This window comes from Heteronotia binoei, chromosome 2 (genome assembly GCF_032191835.1).
Source record: "Heteronotia binoei isolate CCM8104 ecotype False Entrance Well chromosome 2, APGP_CSIRO_Hbin_v1, whole genome shotgun sequence".
Lineage (NCBI taxonomy): Eukaryota > Metazoa > Chordata > Lepidosauria > Squamata > Gekkonidae > Heteronotia > Heteronotia binoei.
In genome coordinates this window covers 4,342,816-4,357,805 of record NC_083224.1, presented here as the reverse complement: position 1 = coordinate 4,357,805, position 14,990 = coordinate 4,342,816, and the positions used below count along the sequence as shown (strand labels likewise).

General features: G+C 47.0%; 2 protein-coding genes across 2 annotated transcripts in view; both read right to left on the bottom strand.

Moving 5' to 3' along the window:
* The window catches only part of LOC132590392 (gastrula zinc finger protein XlCGF57.1-like), a 17,024-nt gene extending 13,050 nt beyond the window's left edge, over nt 1–3,974 (bottom strand). Inside the window, exon 1 of the mRNA XM_060263383.1 lies at nt 2,470–3,974. Within this exon, the coding sequence (XP_060119366.1) occupies nt 2,470–3,974 (1,505 nt within the window). The remainder of the gene's footprint in view (nt 1–2,469) is intronic.
* LOC132590376 (zinc finger protein 3-like) lies at nt 3,974–14,990 on the bottom strand. Its single transcript, XM_060263380.1, has 7 exons — nt 14,901–14,990; nt 11,891–12,005; nt 8,498–8,568; nt 7,849–7,975; nt 5,476–5,595; nt 4,040–4,159; nt 3,974–3,978 (listed from the first exon to the last, which is right to left on the bottom strand). Exons 1-7 carry the CDS (start codon nt 14,988–14,990, stop codon nt 3,974–3,976), a joined length of 648 nt encoding a protein of 215 aa, XP_060119363.1.

Here is a 14,990-nt window from a genome sequence, read left to right as displayed (position 1 = left end):
TCTCTCGGAGCCCATCCCAATAGGCACAGGTGTAAAGCAAGGCTGCGTTCTCGCGCCAACTCTCTTTACGATCTTTTTTAGCATGATGCTTCAAAGAGCCGCAGTAGATTTAGATGATGACGATGGTGTCTACATCCGCTATCGCACTGATGGCAGCCTGTTCAACCTGAGGCAACTAAAGGCCCACTCCAAGACAATGGAAAAACTTATCCGAGAGCTACTGTTTGCTGATGATGCTGCACTCGTCTCCCACTCGGTATCAGCTCTGCAGCATATGACGTCCTGCTTTGCAGAGGCTGCCAAGCTATTTGGCCTAGAAGTTAGTCTGAAAAAGACAGAAGTTCTCCACCAGCCTGCACCCCAGGAAGATTATCACCTTCCCTGCATCACTGTGGGCGAATCAGTTTTGAAGACAGTCCAGCAGTTCAGCTACCTGGGGTGCATCATCTCCTCAGACGCCAAGATCGACAAGGAGATTGACAATAGGCTGGCAAAGGCAAACCGTGCATTTGGCCGACTACATAAAAGAGTGTGGAGCAACAAGCATCTGAAAAAAGACACAAAGATCAATGTTTACAAAGCGGTCATGATGACAACCCTCATCTACGGCTCCGAATCGTGTGTTTTATACCGTCATCACCTGCGACTCCTTGAGCGCTTTCATCAGCGCTGCCTTCGCACCATCCTCAACATTCACTGGAGTGACTTTGTGACCAACACTGAAGTCCTTAAGCAGGCGGAGGTTACAAGCATCGAGGCATTGCTGTTGAAGATGCAGCTGCGCTGGGCAGGGCATATCTCCAGGATGGAAAAGCACCGCAATCCCAAGATTGCCCTGTATGGCGAACTTTCCACCGGCCATCGAAATAGAGGGGCACCAAAGAAGAGGTACAAGGACTCCTTAAAGAAATCCCTCGGTACCTGTTGCATTAACCATCACCAGTGGTCTGACCTAGCCTCAGATCGCAAAGCATGGAGGCATACCATCCACCAGGCTGTCTCTTCCTTTGAGAATGCACGCATAGCTGGTCTTGAGGACAAAATAAGATCGAGGAAGAATCGTACTGTTACAGCACCAACCCCAAATCAGACTTTTCCCTGCAGCCACTGTGGCCGGACCTGCCTGTCCCGCATTGGTCTTGTCAGCCACCAGCGAGCCTGCAGCAAACGTGGACTATTGCACCTTTCTTAAATCTTCGTTCGCGAAGTCAAGCCGAGAGAGAGAAAATGGCTATCCAAGTTACATTTGATATCGCTCTTATCTACTTAGCTGCAGGGGCAAACAAAGAGACTCAATAGGGTACATGAGCATCATTGTCAGATAACAGAGACAGGAAGTTTCAAACTCTCAGACTCAGGCGACCAAGAGGGTAAAATGGTAATCCCCCTAAAGGAAGGCCTCCAGCAGCATTAAAGAGCCTGCCAGCCAATCAAGATAAAGTATCATTTGCAGGTGTAGGATGCTTAGGGAGAACTCACCAAAGCCACAGCTGGAATACTTCACAGAGGGTTACAACAACACTCCTTTGGCAGCTGGAGCCGAAGCAACTTACGATTTGTGTTGCTGGTCAAACATCTGAGGAGGAACAAACTTTAATAACAAATGATACTTCTGCTCACCCCAGCCCCCACAATTAGATGGGGAAAAAAATTACAGTTTACAATAATAATATAGTAATTTACAATAATTTCATAGCAGTATTCATCAACTTATTAAAACTAATTTCAAAGGACCATATAGCTATGTATAAGGAGTATAAGTCTCATATACCTGATATACATAATAATCTCTTAAACAACCTATGAAGATTCCTTAGTTCAGCTTCGTTTTCTCAGATTAATAAACAATCTTGGGTTGCCAACTGCCTTGAAGAAAATAGACTGGTATCCTTCTAATACCATATGAGGTAGTAGGATGTATTTGAAAGCTTCAAATACGGCTAAAGTTTCTTCCATATTAAGAGCATTTTAAAATATTTTTTCCTGGTTACAGTAACATTTCTGTGGACATTCAACCTTTCTACAATAGTTTATATAGTGCCTACTGTTTATACGGATTGTGGCTCTTTTTTAGTTATAAAAGAAGATAAAAGCTGCTTTAACAGGCTAAACAATTACACGGTATTTATTCTTTGGGGGTTTTGGTGTCGCTGAAGAGTGTCACTCTGACTAAATCTCTTTCCACGCTCTGAGAACTGAAAATGTCTCTCCGTTGGGTGGGCTTTCTGATGATTTGGAAGAATGTCACTCCGACTGAATCTCTTTCCGCACTCTGAGCATTCAAAAGGTCTCTCTCCTGTGTGTGTTTTCTGATCACTTTGAAGACTGCCACTCTGACTGAATCTTTTTCCACACTCTGAGCATTCAAAAGGTCATTCACTTGTGTGGGTTTTCTGATGCCTTTGAAGACTGCCACTCCGAGTGAATCTCTTCCCACACTCTGAGCATTCAAAACGTCTCTCCCCTGTGTGGGTTCTCTGATGATTTTGAAGATGACTATTCTGACTGAATCTCTTTCCACACTCTGAGCATTCAAAAGGTCTCTCCCCTGTGTGGGTTCTCTGATGACTTTGAAGACGACTATTCTGCCTGAATCTCTTTCCACACTCCGAGCATTCAAAAGGTCTCTCCCCTGTGTGGGTTCTCTGATGACATTGAAGACCGCCACTCTGACTGAATCTCTTTCCACACTCTAAGCATTCAAAAGGTCTCTCCCCTGTGTGGGTTCTCTGATGCGTTTGAAGACTTCCACTGTGACTGAATCTCTTTCCACACTCAGAGCATTCAAAAGGTCTCTCCCCTGTGTGGGTTCTCTGATGACTTCGAAGATTCTGTCTCTGACTGAATCTCTTTCCACACTCTGAGCATTCAAAAGGTCTCTCCCCTGTGTGGGTTCTCTGATGACTTTGAAGATAGCCACTGTAACTGAATCTCTTTCCACACTCTGAGCATTCAAAAGGTCTCTCCCCTGTGTGGGTTGTCTGATGACTTTGAAGACTGCCAATCTGACTGAACCTCTTCCCACACTCTGAGCATTCAAAAGGTCTTTCTCCTGTGTGGGTTTTCTGATGATTTTGAAGACTGCCAATCTGACTGAACCTCTTCCCACACTCTGAGCATTCAAAAGGTCTCTCTCCTGTGTGGGTTCTCTGATGACTTTGAAGACTGCCACTCTGACTGAACCTCTTCCCACACTCTGAGCATTCAAAAGGTCTCTCCCCTGTGTGAGTTCTATGATGCCTCTGAAGATTTCGCCTCTTACTGAACCACTTTCCACACTCTGAGCATTCAAAAGGTCTCTCCCCTGCGTGGGTTCTCTGATGCCTTTGAAGACTAACACTGTGACTGACTCTCTTTCCACACTCTAAGCATTCATAAGGTCTCTCCCCTGTGTGGGTTCTCTGATGAGTTTGAAGATTGCCACTCCGACTGAATCTCTTTCCACACTCTGAGCATTCAAAAGGTCTCTCCCCGGTGTGGGTTCTCTGATGAAGTTGAAAATGGCCACTCTGACTGAATCTCTTTCCACACTCTGAGCATTCATAAGGTCTCTCCCCTGTGTGGGTTCTCTGATGAGTTTGAAGGTTGCCACTCCGACTGAATCTCTTTCCACACTCTGAGCATTCAAAAGGTCTCTCCCCGGTGTGGGTTCTCTGATGAAGTTGAAAATGGCCACTCTTACTGAATCTCTTTCCACACTCTGAGCATTCAAAAGGTCTCTCCCCTGTGTGGGTTCTATGATGCTTTTGAAGAGTGCCATTCTGACTGTATCTCTTTTCACTCTCTAAACAGTCCAAAGGTCTGTCTCCTTTGTGGATTCTCTGATGCTTGTGAAGATTCCCTGTCTCACTGAATCTCCGTCCACACTCTGTGCATTCAAATGGTTTCTCCCCTCTTCGTTGTCTTTGGTGCAGAGGGAGCTGTGATCTGGTTTTGAAGTGCTTTACACACTGAATGGATGTACTTGCCCTCATTATCCTCTCCTTTGGAAAACGTGCATTATGTCGTCTTCCATCTCTCTTCTCAGCTGTATGGCTGCCTTTCTTTCTCTTAGGTCTGCCTGGATTCCTGATGTTTTCTTTCAAGTCCACCTTTTCAACTCGATCTGGCAACTGCTGATTCAGTTTCTCACCCTCCTCATTGCTCTGATCATCCTGGGCTGGAATAAGAAGAGAGATCCCATTAACACCTGGAGGGCAGGTAAGTTCTAAAGGCATCGATGTGGCTGCAGGAGGAAAGGACTGAGGGCCCTTCGGCCTCCTTTGGCTTGCCTGATCTTAACCTCTCTCCCACCCTCCGCAAGATATCTAGTCTTTCAGGATACCTCATCCCTACGAGAGCCACACCTGAGCTCTTGCTCAGAGGGAGCTCCTGACCCTACAAGTCCCAGTCCCCAGAAGGCCTTCCATCCCTGCAGTGGGCTGTCTGATTCTACCAACCAAATGTTGCTCCGAACTCAGTCCAAAATCCCCCATGGCTATTCCTTGCCTCTTCCAGAGCCAGTTTGGAGTAGTGCTGAAGTGTGCGGATTCTTATCTGGGAGAACGGGGTTTGATTCCACACTCTTCCACTTGCAGCTGCTGGGATGGCCTTGGGTCACCTATAGCTCTCGCAGAGCTGTCATTGAAAAGGTAGCTTCTGAAGAGAGCTCTCTCACAGGGTGTCTGTTGCGGTGCGGCGGGGGAGGTAAAGGAGATTGTGACCGCTCTGAGACTCTTGAGATTCAGAGTATAGGCCAAATATAAATTCAATATCTTCTTCTTCTTGACATCCCCAGAAGGACTCCTCCCGCTGCAGCGGGCTGTGTGATTGTATCAACCTGCAGTGGAGACGCTGCACGGCTTGTCTGTGGTGTTCCGAGCCCGGTTCAAAGTGCTGGTTATGACCTTTAAAGCCCTATATGGCTTGGGACCTGTCTACTTTCTGGACCGCCTTTCCCCACACGAGCCCCAGGGACCACTACGATCAAGATCGTTAAATCTGTTCAAGATCCCCGGGCTAAAGGAGGCCCGTTTGACCACTACAAGGGCAAGAGCCTTTTCCGTGGCTGCGCCTGCCCTCTGGAAGGCCCTCCCTGAGGAGACCAGGGCCCTGCAGGATTTATCACAATTCCGCAAAGCCTGTAAGACATACCTGCCCAGGCAGGCTTTTAATAACTAAGTGGAGGCACTTTTAACATCTATGGGGGTGTGTACTACCCCACAAGAGCATCACAAATTAAATCAAAACAGACAGAGCGCGCTATGTGAACTGTATTCAAACTGTTTTAATATTTTAATAAAGTTTTATTGTTAAAATGTGAATCTGTCATCGAATTGTGACCGTTGTTAGCCGCCCTGAGCCCGTTTGGGGAGGGCGGGATACAAGTGCAAGAAATAAAAATAAAATAAATAACTAAATCTTGCTCTGAAGTCAATCCAAACTCCCCCATGGCTATGCCTTGCCTCATTATTGGGCTAACTGAATGATACTTACTGTCAGACAGCTCATTTGGGGAGGAAATTTGCTCTTGAGATCCTCTTGAGAAACTCCCCAGCTTTTCTTTGGATGCAAGGCGATTGTCTTTCTCCACCAAAGTCTCTCTTATACTTCTGGCTTCATTTGCAGAGAGAGAGAAAGAAAAAGTAATCATTCTTCTATCGGGAAGGAAATAAATTCAAAAGTAAAAATTCTTCTGGAATCATGGTCAGGATCTTAGCCCGCAATCCCAGCCAGTGTAAGAGGCACAGATCTGTGAGGCAAAGCAGCCTAGTTCCCCTCAAGGGTTAATGTGAGTATTAAATGGTCTGTCTGACTTGCAGATGTTGATGATTTCACCCCGTCCCCCAACCTTCTCTTTCTCAAGGCTGGCTTTGGTGAATCCTGAGAACCTGTATCCAGTTGTGTAACCAGGAGTTAGGGGGGACTGGGTGGGTGCTGACAGCTTCTGGAAGATTCCATCAGGGAGGACCCTCGATTGGGTCATTCCGACCACCTGACACTACAGAGGTAGAAGTATAATACCAGTGGGACCCAGGCTAGGTTCCTGACAGGATCTTTTCCAGGTCACAGTCAAAGGGGATGTTTGTAATCCCATCCAGGGGGGAGGGGGTGTTGTAAATGTAAGCAGCAGAGAAATGAGGATCTGGCCCATTCCGGATTCTTTCTCAGGGTCTCTTTCATTTCCACCTTTGCCTCCGGCTGGGACACCTTCTCAGTAACACCAACAAAACGGGATCACACTTCACATTACACGCAACAAGAGAAACAAACCCTGTGATGTACTGGCTAACAATGTTTAGTAAAACCTTTTTAGAAAAACCATATGATTTTTTTATACATTACAACAGCACAAGAAAGGTCCATTCTCACATTACAATATCACAAGAAAGGTCCAATGAGCACCCAGAAACTTACCATTCAATCCTTTTGGAGCTTGCTTTCTGCCATCAAAAGGAACGGCTTGCTCCTAATAAAAATATTGTAGAGAGCAATTTGCCAGCAAGCTCCAGAAGGCTTTTGAATCTGGTTGAAGAAGTGGTTCTGGACTGGCTTAAGCTCCTAATACATATATATATATATATACACTCTTAAGTGGGATTGAGTGGCAAGTTTTTAACAAGAATTAACAATATCTTAAAATTTAAAAATTATCTATTTCCACTCAGCTTTGTGGTGTGTCCTGTTGTTATCGCCATGGTTTATCCCAGGATGAGAGAACTTAAAAAAAACCCCAGATGTTGCAAAAGAGGATTTACATTCAATTGTTACAAGAGGCTGAGAACTGTGAAAGAAATAAGGACTACTCTTGAGGAAGAAGTTCATTGACAAAATGAGCCTATATCTCATCTTAAATCTGAGAGGCTCACTGGATCTCTCTCCAGACCCGTAGCCAGAAAAGTTCTGGTGGAGGGGCCCAGAAGAAAAAAAATTGGGGGGGGGGGGCCGCAGAGCAGCAGTGGGGAATTCCGGTGGGGGCCGCAAGAGTGGTGATGAGAGAGGGGGCTACCAGAAAAGCGGCGGTGAGTTTGGGCTGGGGCTGCAAGAGCAGTGGCGGGGAGATCAGACGGAGGCAGCCAGACAAGCAGTGCGGAGATCAGGCGAGGGCAGCAACAACAGCAGCGCAGAGATCGGGAGCCATAAAAGCGACGGGGAAAGGAGGGGCCATACATGTTGAGAGGGAGTTGGGTAGAGGGCCCGTATCCCCCTGCGGCCCCCCCTCAGCTACAGGCCTGCCTCTCTCGTAATATTGTAATGTGAGAATGGACCTTTCTTGTGCTGTTGTAATGTACAAAAAGAACATAAGAACATAAGAGAAGCCATGTTAGATCAGGCCAATGGCCCATCCAGTCCAACATTCTGTGTCACACAGCGGCCAAATATATATATATATATATATTTGGCCGCTGTGTGACACAGAATGTTGGACTGGATGGGCCACACACACACACAAATACACACTGTGGCTAATAGCCACTGATGGACCTCTGCTCCATATTTTTATCTAACCCCCTCTTGAAGGTGGCCATGCTTGTGGCCGCCACCACCTCCTGTGGCAGTGAATTCCACATGTTAATCACCCTTTGGGTGAAGAAGTACTTCCTTTTATCCGTTTTAACCTGTCTGCTCAGCAATTTCATCGAATGCCCACGAGCCCAAGATTATATGGTTTTTCCAAAAAAGGTTTTACCAAACATTGTTATCCGGGACACCTTCTCAGGCTTCGGTGACAGCCACAACACTGGTCTCAGTCGCCCCTCACCAAAGCTGGAAAGGCCTCAACATGATGTATTGCTGTTCAACAGTTTGATTCCTGCATCATCCCAGGGACACCAACTCACACCTTTGGCCCTTGTGAAAGCTCCTTACCCAGAGAGATGACGCTTCCATAGTTCTCCCGCATGACTTCCCTGTAGAGAGTCCTCTGGCCCGGATCCAGCAGGGCCCACTCTCCTGGGGTGAAGCAGACAGAAACCTCCTCAAAGGAAACGGGGCACTGAAAGAAAAAGCAGATTCCCTCGTCAGCGATCACAAAATCCTAGCGTTGGAAGGGACCTCCAGGGTCCTCTAGTCCAACCCCCTGCACAATGCACGAAACTCACAAACCCCCAAAATTCACAACTAGCCATCTGTCTTGTTTTCTTTCTTTTTAATGGTTTTAACTGTTTAATTTTAACGGTCTTATTGTGGGATTTAATTATTTAATTATATTGTAATCAGCCCTGAATCCGTCTTGGGAAAGGGCGGACTAGAAATCCGCAAAATAACAATATAAAATAAATAAACCTTCAAGGAAGGAGAGCCCACCACCTCCCAAGGAAGCCTGTTCCATGCCGGACAGACATTGCACACTGGAAGGGAGGAGTCTGGGGCGGAACAGGATATACGGCTTGGCATGGGGAAAGGGAGCTGCATTTTGATCCTCTCTCATATGGACCGTTGGAGAAACTGTGGGAGCAAAAGCCCTCCTCCCGAGAAAGAAGGGGGACCCAGGCCGTCTCCCGCTCATCTCCCCTACCTGGACTGGAAGCAAAGCAGCTGTTTCCACACCTCCAGCAAGACCGCGGCTCAACAGCGTCTCTCCACTGCCTGTTCATAACAGAAAGGAAGAGGGAGGGTGTTTGACTTCTTATTCCATTTGCTTTGTCATAAGAACATAAGAGAAGACATATTGGATCAGGCCAACGGCCCATCCAGTCCAACACTCTGTGTCACACAGTGGCAAAAATTTTTATATATACACACACACTGTGGCTAATAGCCACTGATGGACCTCTGCTCCATATTTTTATCTAACCCCCTCTTGAAGGTGGCTATACTTGTGGCCGCCACCACCTCCTGTGGCAGTGAATTCCACATGTTCATCACCCTTTGGGTGAAGAAGTACTTCCTTTTATCCGTTTTAACCTGTCTGCTCACAATTTCATCGAATGCCCACGAGTTCTTGTATTGTGAGAAAGGGAGAAAAGTACTTCTTTCTCTACTTTCTCCATTCCATGCATTATCTTGTAAACCTCTATCATGTCACCCCGCAGTCAACGTTTCTCCAAGCTAAAGAGTCCCAAGCGTTTCAACCTTTCTTCATAGGGAAAGTGCTCCAGCCCTTTAATCATTCTAGTTGCCCTAGTTGGTATGTTACATTCATTGCATTACATAGCAAAATGAAACTAAGCCTGATCTAAAAACCACAATAAGCACTTTTCTTCTGATCCACCGGAGCAATTCTCATTTGCTTTCCTCATGACACGTAACGTCTCTGTCTCTCTTTCCCGCCTTTGATGAGGAACTTTATCAAAAGCTTTCTGGAAGTCAAGGTAAACAACATCTATCGGGTCTCCTTTGTCCACATGTTTGTTCACCCCCTCAAAGAAATGTAACAGGTTAGTGAGGCAAGATCTTCCCTTGCAGAACCCATGCTGAGTCTTCCTCAATAACCCGTGTTCATCAATGTGCCTACTCATTCTGTCCTTGATAATGGTTTCTGCCAACTTTCCCGGTATTGAAGTCAGACTGACTGGCCTGTAATTTCCCGGATCTCCTCTGGAACCCTTTTTAAAGATGGGGGTGACATTTGCTACCTTCCAGTCCTCAGGAACGGAGGCAGATTTCAATGAAAGATTACAGATTTTTGTTAGAAGATCCACAAGTTCAACTTTGAGTTCTTTCAGAACTCTCGGATGTATGCCATCTGGACCCGGTGACTTATTAGTTTTTAATTTGTCTATCAGTTGTAGGACCTCTTCTTTTGTCACCTCAATCTGACTCAGGTCTTTCAACGCCCCTTCCAAAATTAGTGGTTCTGGGGCGGGCAAAAAGTTCTCGTCTTCCACAGTGAAGACGGAGGCAAAAAATCCATTTAGCTTCTCAGCCATTTCCCTATCCTCCTTCAGTAATCCTTTTACCCCATGGTCATCCAAGGGCCCCACTGCCTCCCTGGCTGGTTTCCTACTTCTAATACATATGAAGAAATTATATTTGAAGGAATTGTCACTCCTTGCTTCATGCACCCCCTTCCCAGGCGTCCGAGACGTTGCCTGTGTACACTCAAAACATTCTTTCACACTTTTTACTAAATCCTGGGAGAAGCAGAAGAGAAATACCCAGGAGCCTCAGGCTGAAAATCTCTGCCAACATATTTCAGACTTCAAACGTGCCCTGGGAACTCTGGAGTTCCTAAAGTTACAGCATCCCTGCTGGATCAGAGCACAAACTCAGGAATCCCATTCTTCTGCTGGCTGGGCCCTTGAGTCTGGGCTGGGGGTGGATATAGACAGAGGTGGAAATGACGTTGCATGAAATGTCACCATCGCATTCAGCCCAAATCCCAGATGTCACTGGAGCATTACTGGAGATTCCAGGGAAGGGGTATCAAACACTCGGCTCGCGTACCAGCAGCCCACCCAGGGCTTTGATCAGGCCCACGGAGCTCTTTTCTGCCCCCTCTTGTCCTTGCCCTATGAACCTCGAAGACTACCTCCCTTTCAGTTTTCAGGCTCTTTGAAGCTCTGAGGCAGTCTCTTTCAGATGGTAGCTTCGAAAGCTCTTTGAAGCCCCCCTTGAATCTCCCAGGCTGAGTCTCAGTTCCCAGCTCTTCCTGCCTTTTGCTGCTGCTGCAAGGAAAACGTGGGGTGGATTTTAAGGTCCTTTCCATGTTTTCCTTGCAGATTTGTCTTTGCTCTACAATGGTTTCAAATGGAGTGGAGAAGGTTACATTTTCAGAGTTCCTATAGGCAGCTCAAACTCCCGCTTCCTGGAGTTATGTCCTTGCAAACAAAAGGTTGATGCTTTCAGCCAGTTTATCTGTTGAATGGCCCCAATCTAGTGAGTACTCTAATGTGGGAACCCACAGCCAAAGCGGGATATTGTACTGGAAAGCCATTGCCAACGTGAGTAGACTTGGGGGTGGGGGAGAAGCTTACAATGCCATTTCACTGTTTCCACAGAGTCAGACCCTTTGTGCTTTTTTTATTTCAAAATTGCACAGCCAAATTCCACTGATCCTCCACCTTTCACGCTTAAAAGAAATTGGAAAAGTTCCAAGCATGTCTGTATTAAGTTTAAAAATATCTTTTAACTGTGTTTGGTCTGTGTCCGTTATAAAGTTTTTATCTCCACCAATGTTCCCCCTAAGCTGAGTTAGTGTGAGCTATCTCACAGCTTTTTAGCCTCCAGCGCACACATTTTTGTCTTAGCTCAGGAAAAATGGCCCCAGAGGAAGCTAATTTATTCAGTACCTCATAACTTTAATGCCAATAGCTCACAAAGTAGATTTTTTGCTCACAAGACCCCACAGCATAAAGGGAACATTGATCTCCACTACCTGACAATATATTTTATGAGACACACTGCCTGGCCCCACAAAGTCCCATTTGTTTCAGCTCCAGCCCTCCTAACGAAGGAGTTTGACACCCCTGATCTAGGGTACTCTCCGCGCCAAGCTTCACAACAAGGTCCCCCAAATCTCCTGGGGTTCCGGCCACACCCTGTCATCCCAATTGCACAATCCTGTTTCCCACAGTGGCCCCTCAGATGCCCCTATAAGCACAGGCACAGAAGCCACATCTCCCCCTTGATTATTGGCCTCTAGGAACTGGTTTCCAGCGCTCTGCTGCCCCAGAAGGCTGAAGCTCCCTGTAGTCACCAAGCTGAAGAGCTCTGCCCCAGTTTGTCTGCCTTTCTTTTTGGAGCCACCTTGACCTCCTCTGATGGAAGGAAGGTGGAAGATGAATAATGAGTGAGAGGACTTGCCCTCCACGAATCGGTCTGATCCCCTTGGAGAAGACTGACGGTTAGTGGATATTGAATGCTGTGTGTTCTGTGGAGACGTATTTAATTCTTTTCCTGGCCTTAATGCTCTCCCCATCACATTCACGGGGTGCCCCAATCCCCTCCAGGCACAAAGAGTCCTTACCAGAGGAGAGGGCATCTTGGGCACCCTCCTGGGCCTGCGCCCCCTGCCCTTCCTCCAAGGAAGCTCCGTCTGCCCCAGAGAATGCAGCTTCTGCCTTCACCGATGGTCCCCACATCTGAAACAGCAGTGAGGGAAAGGGGTCAGAGATGGAAAGGAAAAGAGGCCAAGCACTGCATCCTGCCCCACTGTCAGACTCTGCACCCTTCCATCAGCAGACCTGGTCAGTTATCTGGAGGGAGCAGAAATTATCTACTAGAAGAGGCTGCTGAAGGAGGGATTAAATCTCCCATTTGGAGGATTAACTCTTGGAAAAATATCTCTCAGGGAAACCTTAGATAAGGTCAGATGTGGGATTGGATGTAGCTGGAGGAAACCCCCTCACCTGCTGCTCTGCCTGCCTCTTCTCCTCTGCCTGACTCAGGAGGAAACCTTCGGCCAAGGCCACCGCCTGGGAACTGGTCTCCGGCCCACATCCTCTGACCCAGCACTGCATTTCCTGGGGCAGGAGGGCCAAGAACTGCTCCAGAACCACCACGTCCAGGATCTGCTTCTTGGTGCGCCTCTCCGGCTCCAGCCAGTGGTTGCAAAGGCGATGGAGCTGGCTGCAAACCTCTCGGGGCCCATCAGCCTCACGGTAGCGGAACTGCCTGAAGTGATGGAAATGTGCGTCTGAGGTCAAGGCGTCCTTAGGCAGGTTCTCTGGCACAGGGCTTTCCCAGAATTCAACGTTGCTCCCAGCTTGGGTGGGATGGGGGCCTCTGCTTGTTGTCTTCCCAGCTCCAGGTCCTTCTGGGTCCTGCTTTTTCATCCCCTTCTCTTGGGCCAACTCCGACTGTGTCAATGCCCCTTTAGTGACTTGACTATAAAGAGAGGCTTCTTTCTGCGGTGCGGGAAAGAGAGACAGAGGCCTTGATATGGACCGAAATAAGAACATTTAGACTGAAAGGACTGAACAAGAATATTTAGTAAAAGGGGATAGAGGACTAGATGTATATTCTGTATGAGAAGAAGGATAAGTTTGATGTAAAGGGTCAAAAAATAATAAAATATATTCATATAGAAAAAAAATTCATATTTTCTTGTGAGTAGTCCTTGGCTTTTCTTATGTCTTGATGTATATACCGGTAGTTCTTCTATGTAATTGTGCATCTTTCCCCAAAAGTTTTCGTGTTTAAATTGTTTGTGGGTAGTTGTAGTTTTTTCTCTTTTGTGCCATTGTACATTTTATGAGGTATCCTTTTATTAAACATAACTGTTTATGCTTTTAACATAAAAAAAATCTCTTAAATATCTTCAGTATATTGTGTGCTAATCTGCTGCTCACTCTTTTAATGTCGGTGTATCTGAAGAAGTGTGCTGAGCTCGAATGTGACCCTCTATAACCGGCATCTCCCGCCACCAAACTACACAAAATTGTGCTTGATACCTAAAACCAGTGCTTCTTGTTGTTTAAAGTGCCCGTATTCAAATACAAAGTTTCACTACTTTCCACCAATTCCCCTCTCGGGGCTTGGCAGAACTCCCACCAACAGGTGCCGTTTCTCATTCCCCACAAATACTGCCACGAAAAAAGGGGGCAGCAGAGCCCTAAAAATGCTTGCAAGTACAAACAATGAGGTAAGGAGGATGACCCCACCCAAACATGAAAATAGGTATTGTAATATCACTCTGAAAGCCCCCGAAAGCAGAGAATCATAGAGTTGGTAGGGACCTCCAGGGTCATCTAGTCCAACCCCCTGCACAATCCAGGAAACTCACAAATACCTCCCCCTAAATTCACAGGAACCTCATTGCTGTCAGATGGCTATCTAGCCTCTGCTTATAAACCTCCCCGGAGGTAGCTGGAGGAAACCCCCTCACCTGCTGCTCTGCCTGCCTCTTCTCCTCTGCCTGACTCAGGAGGAAACCTTCAGCCAAGGCCACCGCCTGGGAACTGCTCTCCGGCCCACATCCTCTGACCCAGCACTGCATTTCCTGGGGCAGGAGGGCCAGGAACCGCTCCAGAACCACAACGTCCAGGACCTGCTTCTTGGTGCGCCTCTCCGGCTCCAGCCAGTGGTTGCAAAGGCGATGGAGCTGGCTGCAAACCTCTCGGGGCCCATCAGCCTCACGGTAGCGGAACTGCCAGAAGTGTTGGAAATGTGTGTCTGAGGTCACGATGTCCTTAGCCAGGTTCTCTGGCACAGGGCTTTCCCAGAATTCAACGTTCCTCCCAGCTTGGATGGGATGGGGGCCTTTCCTTGCCGTCTTCCCGGCTCCAGGTCCTTCTGGGTCCTGCTCTTCCATCTCCTTCCCCTTCTCTTGGGCCACCTCCAACTGTGTCAATGTCCCTTTAGTGACTTGACTATAAAGAGAGGCTTCTTTCTGCGGTGGGGGAAAGAGAAACAGAGACAGTTACGTGTCACGAGGAAAGCCAATGAGAATTGCCCGGTGGATCAGAAGAAAAGTGCTTCTTGTGATTTGTAGATCAGGCTTAGTTTCATTTTGCTATGTAATGTAATGTATGTAACACACAAAACTATTTTAGATATGCCTCCTTGGTTCTTTGGGAAAGTGAATTGTCTCTGCTTGGCTCTTGAAGGATGTTACGAGCTTAGCCTCTCCAGCAAAGAGGAGATCTTTGGGGGAGGCTGAAAACCAGCTCCTCAGGACTCTCCTCTCAACTAGAAAGAACTCTCAGTCCACTTGCAGGGAGAAGATCAAGACAACAGTTAATGACCCTCAGCATTCCAGAATCAAAAAGGGTACATTTGCACATCAGTCTCCAATTTCCATATATTTATTTGCTTCCCCATGTTTCCCCCCAGAATTAGATACAAACAAATGCAGTCCCTACAATGGTCCGGGTGAGAAAGGCTCTGAGCTCCGCTCCCTTCATCAGTGCCAAGCTATACATCCTGTACCGTCCCATCCTGTAGCATACAAGGACCATATAAACTAAGCTTGTTATCCCTGTTGGGTCCTCAGAATTAAACATCTTCACTGTGTTGTGTGCTAATCTGCTGCTCACCCTCTTCCTATAGATATGGACTGCTAGCCTCCATTTCGGTGTATCTGAAGAAGTGTGCACAGCTTGAACGTGACCCCCTATAATCGGCAT